Source organism: Mustela nivalis, assembly GCF_964662115.1.
Source record: "Mustela nivalis genome assembly, chromosome: 9".
NCBI lineage: Eukaryota > Metazoa > Chordata > Mammalia > Carnivora > Mustelidae > Mustela > Mustela nivalis.
In genome coordinates this window covers 82,061,992-82,085,192 of record NC_139028.1, presented here as the reverse complement: position 1 = coordinate 82,085,192, position 23,201 = coordinate 82,061,992, and the positions used below count along the sequence as shown (strand labels likewise).

The following is a 23,201-nucleotide window of genomic DNA, read 5'->3' as shown; positions in this document are numbered from 1 at the left end:
TGGCAGTTTTGTTTATATGGTAGTTTTGGTTAAGCTGGAGCTGTAATTCCCACTCCCTTATCTGGTGTCTGGTGAGATTGGCAAAAAAGGCAGACAGAAGTGAAGCTGCTGCTATTTGCCTCTGGAGAGCTTTGCAGTGACTGATGACAGGAATCTGGTCTCACTCTTCTCCACTTCATGTCCAGACCTTGCTGACCAGCAGGGAAGCTGGGCTGCAAACCACAAAAGTAAGTAGCTGTACAGAAACAATGACCTTCCACACTTATCTTCGCCAAAAGAAAGACTCCTTTCCTCGCCCTCCTTCCCAGTCTCACTTCAGCTCGAATTTGTTCACCCATGGCAGCGTTCCAGGAGAGGTCAACAGTGTTTTTTTCTGACTCTCTAAATCCCACTTCCGCACCATTGTTTCCTACTTTCTTCCACAGTTTCAAAAGGCCTATTTTTTTTTAAATAACAAATTCTTTATTCTACAATATTCATCATTTTACTGTCCTGATTAAATTCTGAAAATCTATGTATTCTTTTAACCTAAAATGTGTCTTTCATACAGAGAATGTGATGAATTCACCTTGATTTCTGGCCAGTGCACACTTCTCTTTTCTTCAATACATTGGTAAAAGCAAATGTGTTTTATTTTATCCTCTCTCTCTTTTTTAATTAAGTAGAAACTACAAGTCTAGGGCTCTTAAGGTATAAAATTTATATAACTTCTGCATACTGCAGAATTAGAACAGTTCTATGAACTTCGAAATCCTGAATTTACCAGCCCTGACATATTTCCTTGATGAGTTGGAATGATAAGTTTGAGAGTTATTATGAAAAAGTGCTTTAGTAAGGCTAGGAAATTTGGCATTCTTAGGAAACTGAGCCTTAGACCCACCAAAATGTAACTTGGGAGATTTTTTTTTAAAGCTCCTCTCCCAAAGATTTTGTTCCCAGAGATCTGGATTAGGACCAAGGGATATGAATTTCTCTCAACTATCCCAGATAATTCCAGTGCATGTGGTTGTGGATTTTTCAGACCTTTATTCAGAATATAGGACTTTCTATTCACCTTTATCAATTTTCCAAAGTAGACAAAAATAGAGGCAAAACTATGAGAAGTACCGCTTTCTCCAAATTTTCTGGACCCTGCAGCCTCTTATTTTGAGGAATCATCTCTACATGTGACAAACATGTAATCTGGTGAATTAAACATGTTAAAAGTAATATTTAATATTAATTGCATTTAATATTTTTAAACAAAAAGAGGTCTAAAAACCTTCGAGAGCACTCAAATTCAGAGCATTCAAATTATATCAATGTGTACTGGAAGAATAAGTTGAATTCATGTCAAAGTATTACTTTATTCACTGCATGAGTTTGAATCTCTTGAGATTTATATACCCGTTACTAAAGAGCAACCTTCCCTGCATAACCCCACACATATCCCCTCGGGGAAGGGGAAAACGGAAGAAAGAAAAGAAAAAGGAGCCTTATTTTCTTGGTTAGGACCATGGCATAAAATCACTCATAGGAAACACACTCCTAGTCAGATGTTTTGGAGTGGGGGAATGGGAGAAGGCATCTCATATACATTGAACCATGCTATTCTTTTTAATATTCTCATGAATTTCTGCACCATGCTGGAATAATTGACATACTTGAATTATCACACATAAAGCAGAAGAGTAAAAATTTGTCTAGAAAAAGAATAACATAATAGTTATAGTGAGTCATGGTAGTAGACTTCCAAGCCTATGAACATTCTTTGATAACATAATAACTATTGCTAATTAAAAACAACTGTTATGGAGGGGTTCTTTCAAAACAATAGATTCCCCTTTTGAAGAAGCAGCCCGAGGTCCTCACCCTGGACTGGAGTCGATCAACAGAGATTCACGGCTCTGCATAGCACCTGACAGTATAAAATCACTTTGGAATCAAAGTTTACATTTGACAGTTCTCAACATGAAACTTCTTTGGCTTTTCTCTCACCCTCACTAAGATGCCTTAGGAGAGACATCCCCCTTACCACCCACAGCGCGCCATGCTGCCTCACCAATGCCTCCCCCCATGGAAGCGTGCACGGCTTTATCTGGAGAGAACTCTTTCACCCCGTTCATCCTCTGTCCTTCCTCCTCTTTATCATCTTCGTTCCATCTTCTCCTGGAAAACTGACTTAATGGCTTCATTAAGAGAAGAACGTTAAAGCCAACAGGAGTCATGAGATGTAGCAAAACTAGGACAGCATTCCATCTAATTAAGATACTTCCTTCTTGATGGAGACCTCTAGAATAAATGTTTGGAAAGGATTCTGCTTCTTGTGTGCAAAGAAAAACTGATAAAGGCAAGGATTAGAAATGACATTTGAAAGAGTTACATAATTTTTGTTTTGTTTTGTTTTGCACTTTAAATTATTTCAAATAAAATCTCCAATGTTTCCTGGAACATTTCTGAAAAAAGTAAGTATTTGATACGATGACGATAAACACATCAGCTGTGCTGATAAATATCAACTTACACTTGGTAGTCAGGTGCTCTTAATTCAGCCCTCCCAGAATAACATGAGCTTAATTAGATAGGCCAAATCTACCTGAATTGATTTGACATTAAATTTTGGTCAGCAAGCTTTTAGGAAAGTGAGGGATACTTTTATTTCATTTTAAAATCTGTGAAACAAGGAAAAGGTTCTTGGTAGAAAATTGAAACACGAATGCAAAGTATTTATCAATAACATTTTAAAAGGAAATATCTACTGATCATAGGATCTATTTACTTGTCTTAAAACTACTTCCTCTCTTGCCAGTTTCTCCATGCATTCTAGACACCCAACACTTGAGTTGGTTTGTTTTTAAGATTGCAGTGTACAGATAACTTTGTGAGTTAAATTTGTCTTTATTTATCTTAACACTCTAGGTCTATAAATACTGTTAAGCCATAGAAACTGAAACCTATATCCAAGAAACCGATTTCCACACTCTTCCTTATTTTTATTAGCACCTAGGAAGAAAGTAATATGTATGAGCTGTGCAAAGGGACAACATGGTAGTAACACAGAGTTTGATATGACAAGCCAAAGATACTGCATCTGTGGCTTATTTCATAGTAACACTAGTGTTCTCAAGCAAGAAATAGGCCTCCTCCTCCTATGAAATCATTCTTCAATAATGAGATCACTTTAAATTACACAAAAATGTTTTTTTTTTTTATAAAATCTACCCAGTGGATGACAAGTTATTACTGCCAATATTGGGGTCACTGTCTCATGGTTTTATAAAATTCATAATCCTCATTTCTACATGTTTACTATCTATCATTAGCTAATACTACCTGCCATATAATTACTATTGGCAATTCTACAAAAATGAATTAGTATCAAATAATAAAACTACTTTAAAAATATCTTGTGATAAAGTTTCTTCTTTTGTATGGAATTAAAAAAAAACACTATTCTTTTGGAACTGAAGTGTAATTGAAAGCTAGAGATGCAAGTACTATATCTGAACTGTGTCCCTCACTTTGTAGTGTTAAAAATGTATATGAAGTATTTTTCATAAGAGAAAAAGGAACTGGTGTCCATGTGCCATGGGCCTAAGTATGAGAGAAATAATGCAATTAATTTTTTTTTTCCACTTAGCAATCAAATCCATCACCCCTTTCTTATTTGGTTGATCTACTTTTGGTGTTCAACTCTGTGACTGATGTTAAACTGACAATTTCTGTACAACAAGCTAATATTTGAAATGTTATATCACATCACATGAACAGCACAACCACTTCTTGGGTGTCAAAGGTATAGGGACAAGGCACTGAGTATTGAATGAAGTGATGCATCAATAGAAAACAGGGTAAACTCATTAAAAGATTCAAGATTGCTTCAAACAGATCAAGTTTCATAAACAACTTGTACCTAACTTATACAAAGAGCTAATGCTCAAACAGGCTTCATGATGCAAAATACGCATTATAGAAGAAAAATGATTTTTTAAAAATAATTCCATTTTTTTCATATTAAGGTCAATAAATTAGTCAATATTCATTGTCTTGCATTTGTTAACTACTAAGAAGACACATTTACTTCTCTATAATATCTTTCATTTACTTGAAGAACTGAAGCAACCTAACAATTTCTTAGGCTGTTTTCCAGAAAGACAATCTAGCCTTGAAACTACTATTACCAAAATGTTATCTTTAAAGACCAGAGTTGTTAGTCTTTTGTTGCAACCCAAATGTTCAGTCTCTTGAAAAATCAATTCTGCATTGACCTGGAAGGGGAATCTGGGATTCTGATGGAAGTTTAACTTAACTTACTCAGGATGATTTCAGAAACAAACCCCCGCCATGATATCCACCCAACATTTTTAATATGTGAGTTTTCTTAAGTCATCTGATTTTGTTTTTTCATTCACATAGTCTGCAATGGCAGGAGATACATGGCTCAGGAGGCCACTTCAATTCCTTTCCTTTTGTACCAACATTTTTCTTGATGGGAAGGAGTTATAAAACAACCCAACAGAAGACCATGAAAATGTGCAGATGCACTGGAACGTGATAAGACAGCCCGAGTCCAGTGTTTAATTCTAAACTGCAACATTCCATGATTTTCCAATATTCTGATTCAACACGCACTTTTAACAATCATTTCTAGAACTCTAGAAAACAATATCTGGGAAGAGTTCAGCCAATAAAGCAGACAAGTGGTATTCTTCCAACCTCACAAAGTCGGCCTCTGTAAAAGTGTACAAAAACTCTGAATTCAAAAAGAAGGAAGAGGACGTGGGGTGAAATTGATACATGCCTTCTGGCCTCTACCCAGAACCCAGGGAAAGTTGGGACGCCAGAGAGGCAACCGACTGCTTGCTCACGATGGTGATTAGACCGCTGAGTTAGCCAGTTGTGCTTTGTTTTCCTGAATCAAGACTTGTTTGGCAAGTTCAGTAGAACTAATTTTCAAGTTCTCTTTTAATTTTTGAAGCTCAAAGTCATGAAGAATCTTGACAGTCATTAACTTTTCTCGCTTGATTCTGTCCAGAACAACTTTTGGAACATCAGGGATCATCCAGGCCAACAAAAATTTAACTAAAAACACAACGTGCTGGAAGAAACATAAGAGAAAATCAAGGACACTGTTAGAACTGTCAAGTGTTCAGCAGGAAGTTCTTATGAATCACTTCATTCATTCAATAAACTGTGCTCAATACAGAAGGTATCAGGAATAGCAAAAAGATAAGATTCCTGTCCTGGAACTTTCCCAGAAAGACAGAAAGACAAACACATTAAACAAATAAATGTTTACTAAAATGCATAATTACAGAAATTCCAGGTGATCATGGTTATTGAATATACTGTTTAACTGTACTCGCTTCTGAAAACCTAGTAAGATACTTGGGAGGGAATTTTTAAAAATGGTGTAACTCACAAAGACAAAAAAAAAAAAAAACCCAAAAAACAAAAAAGGAAGGAACAGCGATAACAGATTCAAGAGAGTAAAGAGAGCTGGCATTGCAGCTTGCAATTGATGATATGATGGTGGTAAAACCCAACAAGTCAAAAGCCAACTTTTTTAGATCTTCAATAAAGTTCAGGAAAGATGGTCCTAAGGACTGTGGAAGCATACACGTGGGTGGCTAACCAGAGGATTAGCCAACATCTGGCATAAGGAAAAGCTGGAATTTTCAGGACCTCTCTCCCATTGCCATCCAGGTACTACTTCCCTCCAACCTCACCCTGGCAGCAACTGAGTAGTTTGTGCAGAAATCCAAACAGAAAGCCGTGAACTCAGGAGCACCAGAGACAGTGGAGGACGGAGGAGTGGCGCCATACTGAAAATAGGGCAATTAAGTGAAATTCAGTGAATCCTAAGATCCTTAGTCGTCTTTGTCTCGCTCAGGTCTCAGAACACAGGCAGCAGTAGAAAGTAGAAGAGCGCAACAGAAAGGAGTTCAGAAGAGTTTTCTCTGGGGAAAGTAAGTAGTCTGTGAAATTACAATGGCAGATACCAAATGAAAAGGTCCCCTCACTACCTCATCACCCTATGGTGAAACCTGCCAAGTGACATTTCTCCTGTAGGCACACAAAGCTTATAATTAGCTTTCACTTATTTGCTCTTAAGTAGAAGCAGATTGCCAAGAATCAGCAGGTATGTAAAAAAAAGTATCTAAGCAAAAGAAAAAGACTGAAACAGACAAATAGAAACTAAGAGGAATCAGAGATAATGAAGAAGCAAAACAACCACAAAACAAAAAAGATAAAAACATGAGTTCATCTAAAGGAGAGAAAATAATTACAATTTCAAACCAGGAAGTAAAACACCTGAGTAATAGAACTTCTAGGAAGACAGAACAGAGAAAAGAAGGAAATAATTCAAAAAATATTATGTACAAGCAAATTTTCTCAACTTGAAGGGTAAGTACCTTTTCAGATTCACAAGGCCCACCACGTGTCCAGAAAAATGAGTATTATCCAATAATAAGAACTTGTAATTTTTCATAAGAGAAGGACTAGTGAGAGAATCCTTAAAGCTTACTGATTTATAAAAAGATCATAAACAAAGTCTGGGGAATTGGAATTGTATTGCATTTTTTAACAACATTGAAGCAGACAGAAAAAAGAGCACTGTCTTCAAAAATGTCAGGAATACCTAAATAAAGTTAGTTGAAAATTTTTCAGGCAAAATGACTTTTAATCTCGAATTCTATGCCATTTAGTCATCTGTGAGGAAAGAAGAAATATTCAGTATTCAAGTTCTCAACAATTGACCACTCATAATTTTCCTCAGAAAATTACTGAAAAATGCACTTCATCAAATAAGCTAGTAAACCAAGAACGGGAGAAACACAGACCACAGAAAACTGTCTTCAATACAAGAGAAGGTGAAGAGAAGGTGAAAGTCCCAGTGAGTCAGACGGGCCTATCATCACAGATGGTGCGTCAGAGCCTGGCATAATTAAAAACATTAGTAAGAACAATAGACAAAAATAAAAAAAAATCCCCGGTGCAACTGACCAGAGTGCAAGGTGATCTAAACTTATGATGGAAAATATGAGAACAAAAGAGTGACAAGGTCACAAAGAACGAGAGAGAGAGAGAGAGAGAGAGAGAAGAAAAACATAGGGAAGGACAGCCATAAGACTGCTCTCTTTTTCATCACACAGAATCTGCATGTGTTTGCATTAGACTTGACTACTACTGAACTTCATGGCAGAGAGAAAAAGTGCCTTCACTTTATTTCTCTTTCCTTCATTGGCCCTCCTGTCTTTTGATATAGAACGTCACCATGAAACTTACCCAAATTCCCCCTCTGTATTTGTTCTCTTTTAATGCATGCCCTATATCTACAATAAGAGTCCATATTCCACAAAGGGGGAAACATAATATAGTGGACAGAGCAGAGGCCTGGGAGGGATATGTATCTGGGATGGAAGCCCAGCTCCAACATTAACTGATTATCTTTAAACCCACTGCCAATTCTGCTGAGTCTCAGATTCATTTTTCAGGAGAGAACAATAAGGTCTAACCTAGAAGGTTATCATTACAGTGTCTGGAACCAGTATGTAATAGCTGTTCAGCAAAATCAGTGCATTCTTTGTCCTTTTCCTGACCTCAAGGGAAGAGGCCCTATGTTTTTCTTTTCTTTATGTCACCTGGATATTTTCAACAACAGTAGGTGAATAATAGGCAACAACACATTGTACTGAAAATATCCCTATGTTGCTTTTCAGGATAACGAATACTTCCTTCAAAACAATTTCCTGAGATAATACTAATTTTCTGCCAAGCAGATGCCCTTAGAAATCTGGAGGGAGAGGACAGACTAAGTGGAATGTAAGTTAAGGGAGACTTACTTCCATAACAATGATGAAGGTCATCTTGGCAGCGAGGACGTGCCAGTACTGCATATTTTGAAAATATTTCTGATCATGATCAGGAGGATATCTGTAATCTCTGTACCTGAAAAACAGAAGTAAATGCAAAAAATTAGTTATTGCTTTGCATAGAGACCTAATGTAAATTCTTATCATTTCTCTAAAGAGATACTTTTAATTGACTACAAAAGTCAAGTCGTAGGAAGGTAACTGCATTCTGATACATTTCATTTTTGCACATATAAAAATCATGGCCACGTGTTATTTACATATAGTTTGGTGTAGCAGGAGACACAGGTGAAACTTCTGTCCTGCCCTTCAAAGTCAATTTTTTCAAAAGAGTCAGCAAAATGATTCTGTCTCCATTCGCTCTCTTCCTACTCCTTAACACACTTAGTTCTGTCCACCACTCCCCTAAAACGCGTTGTCTCCTGTCATTAAACTGAAGAAACATGCTAATTCTTTTTTGATCTTTTGAGAACAGGACTTGATATTGTTGAATGTTTCTATTTTTTTTTAAACTCTATTTTCTTTTGGCTTATCTGACACTGCATTGTTTTTATTTATCTTACTATTCTTCTGGACTTTTCTTAGTGCTCGACTTTGTATGCCCACTGTTTTCTGCAAAGTTACTAGGCATTGATGTTCTTCAAAGATTTAGTCCACCTAGGAAGTGATGAAATCAAGAAAATGGACACACGCCCATGCTCATAAACCCCATACTATAATTCCTTTATATGCAGATCTAAAATCGAACAATGGTTTGGCTACCTGTATGTCTACCAACATTTTGCTGTCTCGTGCTGTTTCCCAGAAGAAGTAGCTTGCTTAAGGTTTAAGTTAAGTGGTCTTGATATACTAGATATATATTATATGTATAATATTTATGTACTTTATATATAATCTTTATGTCATATATATTTATCATATACAATCTTTAAATTAGATTAAAAAGACCCTCAGAGCACAGGACATGCTGAGTAATGGAAACAGGTTCACAAACCTAATTTCATGCTCTCTGCATGGAGGAAAACTTTTACATGGTACAGATGGTGAATTTATCATATTATTTCTCCTTTTCTCACTCTATCTCTTTTTAAGAACATATAGTTATATTCAAGTAGGTTTAATGCAGATATATGATCATGGTGTAAATTGAAATAGATTAAATGCAGATATACTATGATCATGCTGTATGATCTAATAGATATTATATCGTGGGGCCAAGGGGCATTTGTTGGTGAGAAATCTCTCCAATAAATTTAGAAAATAAGAAACAAATCAAAATTGATACTATTTTTGTTCATAATATCCTTTTACTTTTGGCCTTTCTACTTTTCCAAATCAGATCAGTGAAGTCTAAAATCGATGCACTTTACCCAGGAAATTTATTGCCCTAAGTAATTCCTTTGTATCTCAAGCCATGGGGGAAATGGAGAACTTAAAAAACACATTTTAAAAAGCAAAATTAAAAGCTAAGAAATTAAGAGGAAACCTGCAAGTGACGAAGTCTCGTTTTTCCGAAGGTGCAGTGTGGTTTGGAAAATCAGCTATAAGGAATGTTGACAGGCTGTCATTGACATATCCTCTCATGGGCTCCGTGTCATCCGTCGAGTAGGCATAGTAGTAAACCAAACGGGGAATGATGTCCGATGTAAATGCCACAATAAAAGCCTAAAAGACAAAGCAAGAGGGAAATCTTGAGCTAACAATCTAGTTTTTTAAAAATGTCTGATTTGCATATTTCTCCATTCCATATGGATGCAAGCGCTTACAATGCTATTACAAGTTATGTTAACATAGGAGTCCTTGGGCTGCAACATGAAATTTCAGTCCTTTTCAGGTTTGTGATCAGTATTCCAAGCCTTCCCAGCTAGAGAGCGGCCGTGATGAAAACTGAACCTAAATGTATCCGGCTCCAAAAACCATGCTCTTTCCACCATGCCTTGTTATTTCTTACATCTGTTTCACAGCACATTTACACCGTCCTTAGCCAAATTCATTTGCCTGAACCAACTCCATAAACTGGGACCGTGAGTGTGCACACATCCGTGCCTGTGTGTTCACGCCCTCGCACTGGTAGGTGGGTGGTGGGGAGGCGATGGAGAGAGAAGACCATGCGATGGTTAATGTCCTACAGTTCAGTGTAAGTAATTTCAATATTTGATTCTACAGGAATGGTATTTTTCCATCCTTCCCCAAGCTCTGGAATGGTATATAAGTCCATTTAAAACCATCTGGCTCTGCCCTCTACATTTTTAGTGGAAGGTTCTTTCGTTTAGTTTTGTTAAAGATTTTATTTATTTGTTAGAGAGAGAGAGAAAGCGAGAGAGAGCATGAGCAGGGGGTAGAGGGAGAAGCACACTCCTGCTAAGCAGGGAGCCCAGTGCCCATGGGGCTGGAATCCAGGACCCTGGGATCATGACCTGAAGTGAAGGCAGAGGCTTAATCACCAGAGCCACGCAGGCTCCCCTTAGTGGTAGCTTTTAAAAAAACTTTTAATACTTTGATAGCTACTGGTCCAATCAGGTTTTCTACCACTTACTGAATAAACTTTGGGCGTCTTTATCTTCTTAAAAAGGTGACAATTTCAAAAATGGATTTTAAAATTTATTGGAATAAAGGGACATATAACAGTCTCACAATTTTCTCACCTGTATCTTATAACTTTTCAGAGTTCAGATTTTCAGAGTTCTGTTTACTTTATACGTCTTTTCAATGAACCAACTCTTAATTCACTTAGGAATTATACTGCTTTTTATTTGTTTTCCAATTTTATTATTTCTGATTGTATCTGTATTAATTTTTTCTTACTACTTTCTGTTGATTAGTTTTACATTTTCCTTACATTTATGAACTCATGCTCAGCTCATGCTTTCAAGTCTTCTTTTTAAATAATAAAAGCATTTATTGCTATGAATTTTTCTGTAACTGTGGTTTTAGTTCATTCCTATTGGTTTTCATCTTAATTAAGTGCTCTTTATAATTTCAATTTTGCTTCCTCTTAATACAATAAAGCTTACTTAGAAGTGTGAATGTTAGTGGGTTAGAGTTTTTTTAAATTATCTTCATTATCAACTTCAATTTTTATACCATTTTTATATGTAAATATATATGGTAAAAATTTTTGCTTTGGGGAAATTTAGTTTCATTACCATTTTTTAATAAGTGCTCCAATAAGTGCTCCATAAACATAACATGTAAATGTTGTATATTCTCTATTTGTAGTATACAACATCAGGTACAATCAAGCTCTAACTGTGTTATTCAAATATTTTATGTGCCATTACATATTTTCTATCTACTTTGTCATGTGTTATAAAACTGTACCATGGTATTTCAAGGACAGTGGTTTTACAATTTTCCTTGTATTTCTGAGAGTTTGCATGTCATAAATTTCTCTTTGTTTTTTGGTGCATAAAAGTGAGGGGCGCCTGGGTGGCTCAGCCAGTTAAGAATCTGATTCTTAATTTTGACTCAGGTCATGGTTTCTGGGTCGTGAGATCGAGCCAGGTGTCAGGCTCTGTGCTGGGCATGGGATCTGTTTAAGATTCTCTTTCCCTCTCCCTCTGCTCCTCCCCCTGACCTCTATTTACACACATGCTCACTCTCTCTCTTAAAAAAAAAAAAAAAAAAAAAAAAGCGTAGGGATGATGTATCATTATGGACTGTCACCATGATGAAATCAACAAAGCTAAAGATTGAGTTAAGCATCATGTATATCTTCCCATTGCCAAGAAAACAAAATGCAATACAAGGCCACCCAAGCAAAATGGGCCCACTTACGTTAGTTGCCACAGAAAGGACAGCCATTCCATAAAGAATGTCTTGCCAAACACCTATGCTGTGAGCTTTAGCAGCCACGGGTCTCCTATACTGAGTTGTAAGTTTCCAGGCATCCACTCGGATCTCTATAATATTATTCAAGAGAGCAAGAAGAGGAGCCAGAGGAAAAGAGGCCACAAATAATGTAACAAATCCAAACTGGGTAACTGTAGGAAAAAAAAGAAAAATTCGTGAACTCATTATCGTGAAGGAGTAAAGGGGAAAAACTCTGCCCAAATTCCGCAACGTCCTCCTTTTGGAGGGATCTACACCAGCAAAACACTCCAGGCCTCTTTCCATTGGCCCACTTCCTCCTCCCCACTGGAAGCATAGTGACTTAGTTACTGGCTAGCACAGAGAGGAGAAACTGGGCATATATAGCTCAGTTCTGTCCTCACTGTTTCTTTTGACATCTGCTTGTCTGAAGAAAGCATTTCTTCTTGTTAAATAAGAGATTCTTTTTATTCTTCTTAAAACCCAGCCTTTTATTAGGGGCTATGTTTAGGTCGATGCTAGTCTAGTCTTTACACTGGTAGTGACACATTAGTGGGGTAATCAAGTTCTTCTATCTTGAGGAATCTATGAGATCAGGGAGAATGTCTGATTCATTTGTGTGTTTCCGAGAGTCAGCGTGTGTTGGCTATATAAACATACTCAACTACAACGGTGTACACGCTACACTGTTTAAGGTTTGAAGGTGCTAACAGATGAAAAGACAGTGCAAAGGAAGATGCTTGAGAATAAATCAGAAAATGAATCATTTAAAGCATTACAAACATATAAATTATATGTGGGCCAAGAAAATATAACACAATTTTCTGGAAAGATGTATTTGTTTAGGTCCTGATCCTCTATACTATCTTGACATCTTTCTAGTAAATTTTATTTTCTTTCCTCATTAAGACTTAACACCTATGTAAGTTAACTTCTCTTCCCATTTTGGTTTTATTTCCAATAACAACGGAGGTACAAGCGTACATTCAACTGGCAGTCTGGGCTTCCCCCATAAGTGGAAACCATATAATAAGAGATACAGGAATGGCTTTCCACTGAAGGGAGAGAGGAAGGCGCTTCTACTAGTCCTTTATTTTTAGATGAATCTCAAGTGTTTCTGGATTTCAGCTCTTCTCACAAAAGTTTCTCAAAAGAATTAGTCTTGTCACTTTCCAACCCAACTGAACACCTCTTCAGAGGAAGCATTATGTAGAAACAACTTGAATTTTCTGTGTTCAAATCCCACCTTTTACTTAAAATATTTTTGGCCCATAGCATAAATTGACCCATCCTAATTCCAGTATCCTCCAAAACAAAATGCAGTGAAATAGGAGTTCTCTGTCGAATGTTTCAGGATGCTATAATGTACACAAGACATCCACAATAAACTAACTCAGCTGTACCTCAGTAAATGGTAGTTAATTTTCTTATGAAACTTTGATTTCAGTGATAATCCCTAATGCATTTATGAGCAAATGCATTTGATACACAATTAATTAAAAATTGGAGCCTTATCACCCCATAAAGCAAGGACTACCCAATTTTATAATCGGTTATATGAAACAGGCTGCTTTCAGTTTGTCCTAAATTTACCTATTTCATTCAGGTATCTCATGTTTCTATCACAGTGGAGAAACCAGTAGCAACTTCAGGTCACTTTTTCATTCCACCATGCTTTCATAGGCCTTAAGAGTCTTTTTTTTTTTTTTTTTTTTTTTTTTGACAGAGATCACAAGTAGGTAGAGAGGCAGAGAGAGAGGGAGGGAAGCAGGCTCCCTGCCAAGCAGAAAGCCTGATGTGGGACTCGATCCCAGGACCCTGGGATCATGACCTGAGCTGAAGGCAGCGGCTTAACCCACTGAGCCACCCAGGTGCCCCGGGCCTTAAGAGTCTTAAGTAAAGCAAACTGTTCTCCTTAATTTCATCACAGAAGCAGAGAAGTAACTTCAGAGGAAACATTTACGTAGACTTTAAGAGCAGTCTCCATCATCATCCCTCCTAAAATTTCACCTCAAAATCTCTTCTCTGTTCAATCCTTAGCATTTTTTATGCATTTCTTGTGTTCAACGTGAACTCCCCCACACAACTCTTTTTAGCCTTCTTTTCAGCCTGAAATAAAGGACTTATTCTAAATGTATGTTAGACTCTGGAAATGTCTATCAACTTAATTCTTTCTCTGGGCTGAAAGTGAGGCAAACAGGGGAACTATGCAAGCTAATCTGAGAGAGGAGTTTAAAAAAAGTGATCCTTCCTTTATTTGGTTCAACAATCTTAACATCCAATTGACAGGAAATATATCTCTAACACGAGTGCTTTGAAACTCAGCTTCATTCTGCATTCTACCTAGTAAGGAATACAACCATCCACCTGTCTTTTTATCCACATTCCAATAGTTTATTAGACATCTACTAGGTACAAGGCAGGAAGAAACATTAAGAGCTAAAAAAAAAAAAAAAAAAGAAAAAAGAAAAAACTTACTTTACTCAGACTGACTATGTTTCAAGACAGTGGTTAAAACTTACCTGTTTCTAAGTACTCATAGAAGAGCCCAAGAGATCCGAAAGTTTCGAGATCATGATCCTGCTCCCATCGACTGTATAGCTTTTCAGAGTTGGTCCGAGCTTTTCGACGTCTCCACCAATTCAGAACCATACTGTTGGAAGTGATAAAAGTGAATGGATGATTAGAATTTAAAAGAAAGTGGTCAGAAAACCAGGGTGTTAGATCTAGAAATTGGTGGTGAGAGGGGTTAAGTAACTTAAGATCACAGAGCACAGAGAGTATAACTACAGCTAAAGTTAAATTAAGAATCTAGTGCTTGAGGTCAAAGCTCTTTATTGGTGTGTTAAGAAAATAAGACTACCCTGACTCTCCCCATGGAAATACATTTACTCAGAAATAGTTCTGCTAAAGAGCATATGGAAGAGAGGGTCACCATAGGACCACTTTTTTTCCATTTAATTTACTAACCTTTAAGTTGTCATGATACTCAGAAGGATGCTCAAGGAAGTGAGAAATAGGTTACAAGAGAAAATACATAACAAAGGAAACATAGAGGCCTATCAAGCACGTGAAAATAAATGCAATAACCCTAAGCAAAATATTACCTGACTAAATTCCATAGTATTTGAAAAATAATGTATCATGGTAATGTTGGAACACTTTAGGAACAGAAAGGTTTTTTTTTATTAGAAAAGCAATCAATGTAATAAATGACATTAACAGATTTAAGCAGAAAAATACAAAATTATGTTGACTAATGAGAAAATGTGTTCGATATATTTTGAGCACCTAGTAAAACCTATTGATGACAGAAAAGCAGAAAAAGAAGGAAATTACCTCAATATAATAAAAAACATCTGCCAAAATCTTGGGGGAAAATATCATTCTGAATAGGAAAAACCTAAAAGCATTCCCTTTAGAATCAAGAACAGAGTAAGGCTTCTTATTCAAGAATCTATTAGACACAGCAAAGGAAATAACCAACAAACTAAAAGACAACCTAGTAAGTAGAAAATACTCACAGATGCCATATCCAATTGATTAATATCCAAAATATATAAAGAACCGATACAACTCACCACCCAAAAAACAAATATTCCAATTTAAAAATGTCAACATGAACAGCCATTTCTCCAAAGAAGACCTATAGATGGCCAACAGACACATAAAAAGATGTTCAACACCTCTCATCATCAGGGAAATGCAAATCAAAACCACAATGAGATATCACCTTGTATCCATCAGAATGGTTAGCATCAAAAACATAAGAAACAATAAGTGTTGGCAATGATGTGGAGAAAAGGGAACCCTCTTACACTGTTGGTGGGAATACAAACTGGTTCAACCATCGTGGAAGACAGTATGGAGGTTCCTCAAAATGTAAAAATGGAACTACCCTATGATACAGTAAATGCACTACTGGGTATTTTCCCAAAGAATACAAAAACACTAATTCAAAGGGATACAAGCACCCCTATGTTTATTGCAGCATTATTTACAATTGTCAAATTATGGAAGCAACCAAAGTGTCCCCTGATAAATAATTGAATGGATGAAGAAGATGTGGTAGGGCACCTATGTGGCTCAGTTGGCTGAGTGTCTGAATCTTGATTTTGGCTCAGGTCATGATCTCAGGGTTGTGGGACTGAGCCCCTCATTGGCTCCACACTCATAAGAAGCCTGCTTGAGATTCTCTCCCCCTCTCTTCTTCCTTCCCCCCAATTTATTTTCTCTTTCTGTCTAAAATAAATAAATAAATCTTTTTTAAAAATGATGTGATATGTGCGTGCGCACGCACACACACCCACACACACACACACACACACACACACACACACCATGGAATATTATTCAGCCATAAAAAAGAATATGAAATCTTGCCATTTACAACAATGGATCTAGAGAGCATAATGCTAAGCAAAACAAGTCTGCGAAAGACAAGTACCATAGGATATCACTCATATAAGGAATTTAAGAAACAAAACAAACAAAGGGGAAAAAAAAAGAGAGGGACAAATAAAAAACCAGACTCTTACCTGCAGAGAACAAACAAATGGTTACCAGAGAGGAGGTGGATGAAGGAAAAGGTGAAATAGGTGAAGGGAATTAAGAGTACACTTATCTTGATGAGCACTGAGTAATAAATGGAATTATGGAATGACTATATTGTACACCTGAATTGAATACAACACTGTATGTTAACTACATAAATTAAAATTTAAAAAGTCATCTTACTTGAATAAAGTAGCACTATACCAAGCAAATGTTATGAACTCATGGTCAATTTAATAAAAAATTTTCTGCAAAAACCAAAAAAAAAAAAAAAAGACTCTATAGGAGTTCTTAGCACAGCAAGATGAAAAAAGAAAAAGGCAAAAGAATTGGAAATGAGGAGAAGAAATCTCTGATTCAGAGTATGAACAGTAATATGAATGAAATGCCTGCTTAAAAAACCCAAACGAAGTTCGATAAGAATTATTTTAAAAAATGGAGTTTATCTACATATTTTATTCCTATATACCCATAAAACACAAGTAGAAAACATAATTTTTTAAAAGATACCATTTACAACAGCAACTAAAATTGAAAGTACTTTTAGATGGATTTGACAAAAGATCTGTAAGACCTATATACCTAAGTTTAAATCTCTTTACAGTCACTGAAGTCCAAAATAAACATTCATGAAATAAAAAGACTTGGTATTATGAAAATGCCAGTTGTTTTATAGGAAAAACTGAAATGTAATTTCAATAAAAACATCAAATATTTTTCCATATGAGGTCTGGCAAGCTGTTTCTAAAATCTGTACAGAAAGACAAAAGACAAAAGATAGCCAATATATTTCTATAGATAAAGAATAAGTTGGTAAGACTTGACCCACCAGAGATCAAGACTTACTATAAAGCTATATTAATTAAGAGAGCATAGTATTGGTACAAGGATAGACAAATCCTGGAACAGAATGGAAACCTAGTACTAGCCTTGCACTTGCTATATGGCACAAGGTAATATTGTAGATCATGCAGAGAGGCGAGGAGGAACTTCTCAATAAATGGTAAACACAACAATTCATATATTAATATGTACGTGAGAAAGAAATTAAATTTGAACTTCAGATCAAACACAAAAATCTTTTCCGTGTATATTCAAACTTTAAAAGATAAAGACAATAATGTTAAAATGTTAAAAATTTAGAAGTATATGAAAATATCTTTTTGATCTTGGGGTAGGGAAGGATTTATTAAATAAGACTTGAAAAATGTTAACCCATAAAAGAAAAGTTTGGTAAATTCTACTGTATTAAAAGTATATTCTTTTATCCATCTATACCAGAGGTATTGCAGAGAGTACACACACAAAGGCACAAGGGTACACTGCAATATCAGAGATATTTTTGGTTGCCACAACTGGGGAGAGGCTGGACTACTAGCATCTAGTCTGTCTAAAGTCCAAGCATGCTGCTAAACCTCTTACAATGCAGTGGACAGCTCCCTACAACAAAGAATTATTTGGCTCAAATTGTAATAGTGCTGGGGTTGAAAAAATAAAGGGACAAAACTTATGTTCGGATAAAATAAATGTAACACATATGATCAAATCCCAAACAAAAGCACTGTCACCAGAAGTAATAAAGTATTCCTACAGATCAATTAGAAAAGGGTAAATCGGTAGAAAAATGCTTAAACAACACCAACAAGTGTTTCACTGAAGAGGAAACATAGTAGCTAAAACTGCTCATTCATGTTATTAATCAGGGACATGCAAAGTAAGACCAAAGTGCGACATCATTTGTACCTTCCAAATTTGTAAAATTTAAAAGACAACATTAAGTACTATAGTAAATGTACATTAAAATGAACATTTACATGCTGCTTATATCCAAACTGAAAGAGAAAGGGCACAGAACCCCTCAGATTTTTCAGACAATATCAAAAAGTTGGGCACAGATGGAACTGGAAAAACAAAGAAAAAAACTCACATTTTTATTCATTTCTGGAAAAATTTCAGCAACTACTTATTCAGAGAATTGGTAAGAAAGAATTGGTGAGAGAATTTTTTCCTCCAACATTACTCAATTCTCTTTTTCTGGAACAACTAGTAAGTTAGCATGGAAGCCTTTTTATGTAATATAGCTTCCTGTCACTTCAATTTTTTTAATCTCATTGTCACTCTGTTGTATTGTACAATGTGGGAACTTCTCAGTACTATTTTCCAATTCATTAATTCATTCTTCAGTTGTGTCTAATCTGCAATCAATGTCATCTACTGCACTGTTTATTTAAAGTAACATGCTTCATTTATGTAGAATGGGGTTTTTTTATATTAATTTGTTCTTGTTTCATTTATATGTTTTTAATTAAATTATTTCCTGACCCTTTTAAATAACGGTATTACCTCCTTTTACGTTTTTAGGCGTTGCCAGAATCTTCTAGCTAGAGTTAAGTTCACTTTCTAAAAACCAATTTTGCTGGCAGCCTTTGTAGTGTGAAATCTCATCAGCAGTTTTAGAACTTCAGTTTGTAGGCTTAATTCTACTTGCTTTTTTTTTTTCCTTTTATCTCCCTGAGTGTCTCTTTTCCTCTGTGAAGATTTACTCTCCCTCTTGTGTTTGGTTTAGAAGTTATCCCCATTCTGCCCTCCAGGTTCTCAATCTAGAGTTAGGACTTAAGATAATAGCTTAGAGTTATTTCTCTATGGAATTGGATGTGGTTTATCAAATACTCTTTGTAGACATACATCATGTTCTTCCTTTGTCAGCGAATGAAATAGAACCCCAGGAGAACTACTGAACTGTGGGGAGAGGTGGAAGCAGAGGAGAAAATTATTTTCAACCATCTTTCATGAAGAGGTGAGAATAAACCCAATTCCTAACTTCAAGTACTGTTACATGAGCCAAGCCTTGGTCTTAAGTAGAGCACTTGAGTCCACCTGACATTGTAGGTGTGCTAAACCTTGATGCTGTCACTTTCTAACTAGGAGACCTGCAAGGTGATAGGCTTATGATTCTCTCTCATTTTATTCATGGAAATTTTCAACTTTTATTTGAGATCAACTGTCATTTTGGTTTTCTCTTTTCGTAACGTGTCTATTATTGTCATGCTTTTGGAATAGAAAACAATACCTTCATATACCAAAACTTAATTCATGACCAATTTTTGTGCCTAAGGTATACAACACATGGATATTTTTATAGAGTTTAACTTTCAGTAATCTTGAGAAGTAATAGGGAGCATATAGGATAATGTACAGAGGATAAAACATTCAGATTTCCCAGCGGAACCTCCATAGGAGAGGGGAATAATACCTTTTCCTCAATTTCACTCAAGCAATAAAATTTGATGTCTAACAGCCTATATTACCTCAATGCATTCCTGACTATTGATTAAAAGTGAGTTTTTGTTGTTGACTCAACCATTTGCTGACAATGATACCATGATAATCACAGAATTCCATCTTCTTCCAGAGGAACTCTCTCATGGTTACCTGACTCAAGAAAAACTTGTAAGTTGTACATACGGATAAATAGCTTCTTTGATATTTCCGAAGATCTGTTTTCCAGTCATTATGATGGTCAGCTGGGCTGTCAATTCTATTAGACAGCCTCCAGGGTCACACTAGTCAGAAGAAAGGAAAAAAAGAAAAGGGAGCGATGAAAGATGGATTTTTGCCAACAAAAGAAATCTTAGACCCAGGATCAGAATCTGAAGATTTTGATGGGGAATGGATATTAAAGGGATACAGATTTTAAGCTCAATAGTTTCAAGCAGGATAAGTAACCAATTACAAGACAGCTGCATCGCATTTGGATTGCTGGGTCTCATTCTTAGAAGATCCTGAATCTTTCTGTTGGGGGTCAGGGGTAGGGTTGTTATTTTCTCCATGTGATTTGGGTGCAAGGGAGGTATGGAAACCATTGATGTGGTCTAGCTCTATGACCCATGGTGGAGCCTTCCTGCTGTACTTCTGGAACGCTATCGCTCATCCTTGGCAGGAAGCCTTCAGGAATAGAGAACTCACTTATTCCATTCCATAGCTCATATTTTATTCCTAAATAATAGGCACAAAATAACTCCTTGCCCAAAAGGAACTGGGAAGTCTACCAGACGATAGGATGGTAAGACCAGTACTCTCTGTGGAGAGAGCTGGTGTCTTACACTTCTCTGGGATCTTGATAAAAATCTGAGTTACTGCTGGGCACACAACAAGTATTTAGTTAATACTGAGTTCCTGAAGCCACAAGCCTCTCAAGACAACTCTTACCTCTTCACTTCTCCACGCATGAAACAAATACGTGTATTTTCCGGGATAGCCCACGAACTTCCCTTTAAAGAAAGCTACGTAGAAGCAGGACGAGTAAAAATTCACAAACTGAAACAGGAACATTTTCAAGGTAAGACTGCTCTCATATTCCTGATAAGTTCGAGGAATTTCTGTTAAGTAATAAAACACCAAGGTTAAATTATGCACTTTCTTGTTTCTCCCTCAATTCTGTATTGCATGGGACAAGTCACATTATTAGTCATATTATTCTGAGAGCCTGTTGAAATACAAGCCATTCTTGTCCTAACAGACCAATATTAAGTAACAATTTGTGTTCAGTTTTCTGTTAAGAGGCTTTGTATTAATCTAATCACTGGAGAAGCCTAAGAAGCAGTTATTACTATACTTAGATGGATAAAATACTTTGCCTGGAGTCACACAGTCAGAATATGGAATTCAAACCCATATCAGACTGGAGAGGCTTATGCTTACCCTAGTACACTGTATGATATCCTGTAAACATAACGGATCTCTCTCTGTCTGTTGTCAATCAGGTTTAAAAGTAAAGGGCATCCGCAAGGACAGAGGATGATTTCCAAACTAAACTGAGTTTTCCTCTCATGAATTAATGCTTCTATCAATTTTGAAAAGAATGTCATACAATTGGTGGCAGTAATAATACACTTTCTCTCTCCTTTATTTAAAATGCAGGATCATAGGGCCCCTGGGTGGCTCAGTGGGTTAAGCCTCTGCCTTCAGCTCAGTTTTCTGTTAAGAGGGTCCTGGGATCGAGCCCTGCATCAGGCTCTCTACTCAGCAGGGAGCCTGCTTCCTCCTCTCTCTCTGCCTGCCTCTCTGCCTACTTGTGATCTCTGTCTGTCAAATAAATAAATAAAATCTTTAAAAAATAAATAAATAAATAAATAAATAAAATGCAGGATCATGATCTAACATTCAGTAAATTCCAAAGACAAAAAATATTGGATTCCCTTTACATCACAGATAAGCATCAGGAGGTGTGAAAGAGTCAGGGAGCATGTTTTTCTGAGCTGATGATCTCCCAGCAGCATAAGCTGATCTAGCCAAAGTGGTAACAGTTTCAATGATACCGAAATGGTAACAATATTATTCTAAAGACACAGAGAATTCCTCCTTTTTAGAGAAATTACTTGCATACTTACAAAATCTCTAATGTGTATTTAAGTGATTTTTCTCACTGAAATCTCTGAATTTTTAGTGCTATATGCTAGATTTATTTTTTAATAACAAAAAAAAAAAAAGAAAGAAAAGTTGAGTGAGAACTACAAATCTGAAGATAGCCTTTAATGAAAGTTGTTTCCTAGCGCAAACTCTGGTGCTGAATGAGTAATGTGCTCTTCCTGTTTACTGTTGGGTGCAGTGATGATATACAGACTTGGAGGAGGGACCTGCACGCTCAAGAGGAGAAGCTGACGCATGGTCTGGCGTCTCGATCTCACTTCCAACTTGCCAGGGGTGCTCCACACCACTCTCCCTGACTAAATCTCCCACTTTGACTGTGACTCCTTTACTGTCCCTCATGGATACAGGAGAACTTTTAATAATTTAAAAGGAAAAGAGGGGCACCTGGGTGACTCAGTCGGATGTGTCTGACTTGACTTTGGCTCAGGTCATATCAGGGTCATGATCTCAAGCCCCATGTAGGGTTCACCTTGGGCATGGAACCTGCTTACGATTCTCTCTCTCCCTCTCACTTTGTACACCCCCCCCACAGCATGCACACATGCTCCTCTCTCCCTCTCAAAATTAATTAATCAATTCATTAATGAAGGAGAATAATCCAGGGTCTAAGACCCATGACAACGGAAAAGAAAAGTACTACATTTTAGATATATTCAGGAGGAGCTGATTGTTTTGTTTTTTTCCACAATGGTTTTCAAAAGCAAATCCCTTCCAAAAACCATACACATGAAATAAAAATTATCCGTGTCTTGGGAAAAGTGAGGCTTTTACTTAAAATTCAACTAGCCTGATCAAGGGAGGATTAAGAAAAGAATACTCTGAAAGATCTACTGAGTCCTAATTTTTCTTTTTAGTTCTTTTTCTTGCTTCCACCATAATGGGTCTAAATGTGGCTGTTGGGGTATTCTGATTACCAGCCTATGTGTCTACCTATAGAACAAAACTGCCTTAGCAGGTGTCTTTAAAAACTGCCTTTAAAAATGACAGGTGTTGGTGAGGATGAGGAGCAAGGGGAACCCTCCTACACTGTTGGTGGGAATGCAAGCTGGTGCAGCCACTTTGGAAAAAGCATGGAGGTTCCTCAAAGAGTTGAAAACTGAGCTACTCTATGACTCAGCCATTGCACGACTGGGTATTTATCCCAAAGATACAAATGTAGTGATTTGAAGGGGCATGTGCACCCAATGTTTATAGCAGCAATGTCCACGATAGCCAACCTATGGAAAGAGCCCAGATGTCCATCAACAGATGAATGGATAACGAAGATGTGGTACATATATATAATTGAATATTATGCAGCCATCAAAAACCTGAAGTCTTGCAATTTGCAATGATGTGAATGGAACTAGAGGGTATTATGCTAAGTGAAATAAGTCAATCAGAAAAAGGCAATTATCATATGGTATCTCTGATATGAGGAATTGGAGAGGCAGGGCAGCAGGTCACAGTGTGCAGGGAGGGGAAAAAAATGAAACAAAATGGGACTGGGGAGGGAGATTAATCATAAGAGACTCTTAATCTCAGGAAACTAACTGAGGGTTGCTGGGGGGT

General features: G+C 36.7%; 1 protein-coding gene across 5 annotated transcripts in view; it reads right to left on the bottom strand.

The window, feature by feature from the left end:
• Positions 1–2,611: 2,611 nt before the first annotated feature.
• ANO5 (anoctamin 5) overlaps positions 2,612–23,201 on the bottom strand; it is a 97,533-nt gene continuing 76,943 nt past the window's right edge. For all 5 annotated transcript variants that reach the window (XM_082684139.1, XM_082684136.1, XM_082684138.1 and 2 more), the window contains exons 15-21: positions 20,430–20,599; positions 19,686–19,783; positions 14,189–14,319; positions 11,634–11,839; positions 9,343–9,521; positions 7,827–7,932; positions 2,612–5,077 (exon numbers count right to left, since the gene is read on the bottom strand). In XM_082684139.1, the coding sequence (XP_082540265.1) occupies positions 4,856–5,077; positions 7,827–7,932; positions 9,343–9,521; positions 11,634–11,839; positions 14,189–14,319; positions 19,686–19,783; positions 20,430–20,599 (1,112 nt within the window). In that variant the 3' untranslated portion in view covers positions 2,612–4,855. The remainder of the gene's footprint in view (positions 5,078–7,826; positions 7,933–9,342; positions 9,522–11,633; positions 11,840–14,188; positions 14,320–19,685; positions 19,784–20,429; positions 20,600–23,201) is intronic.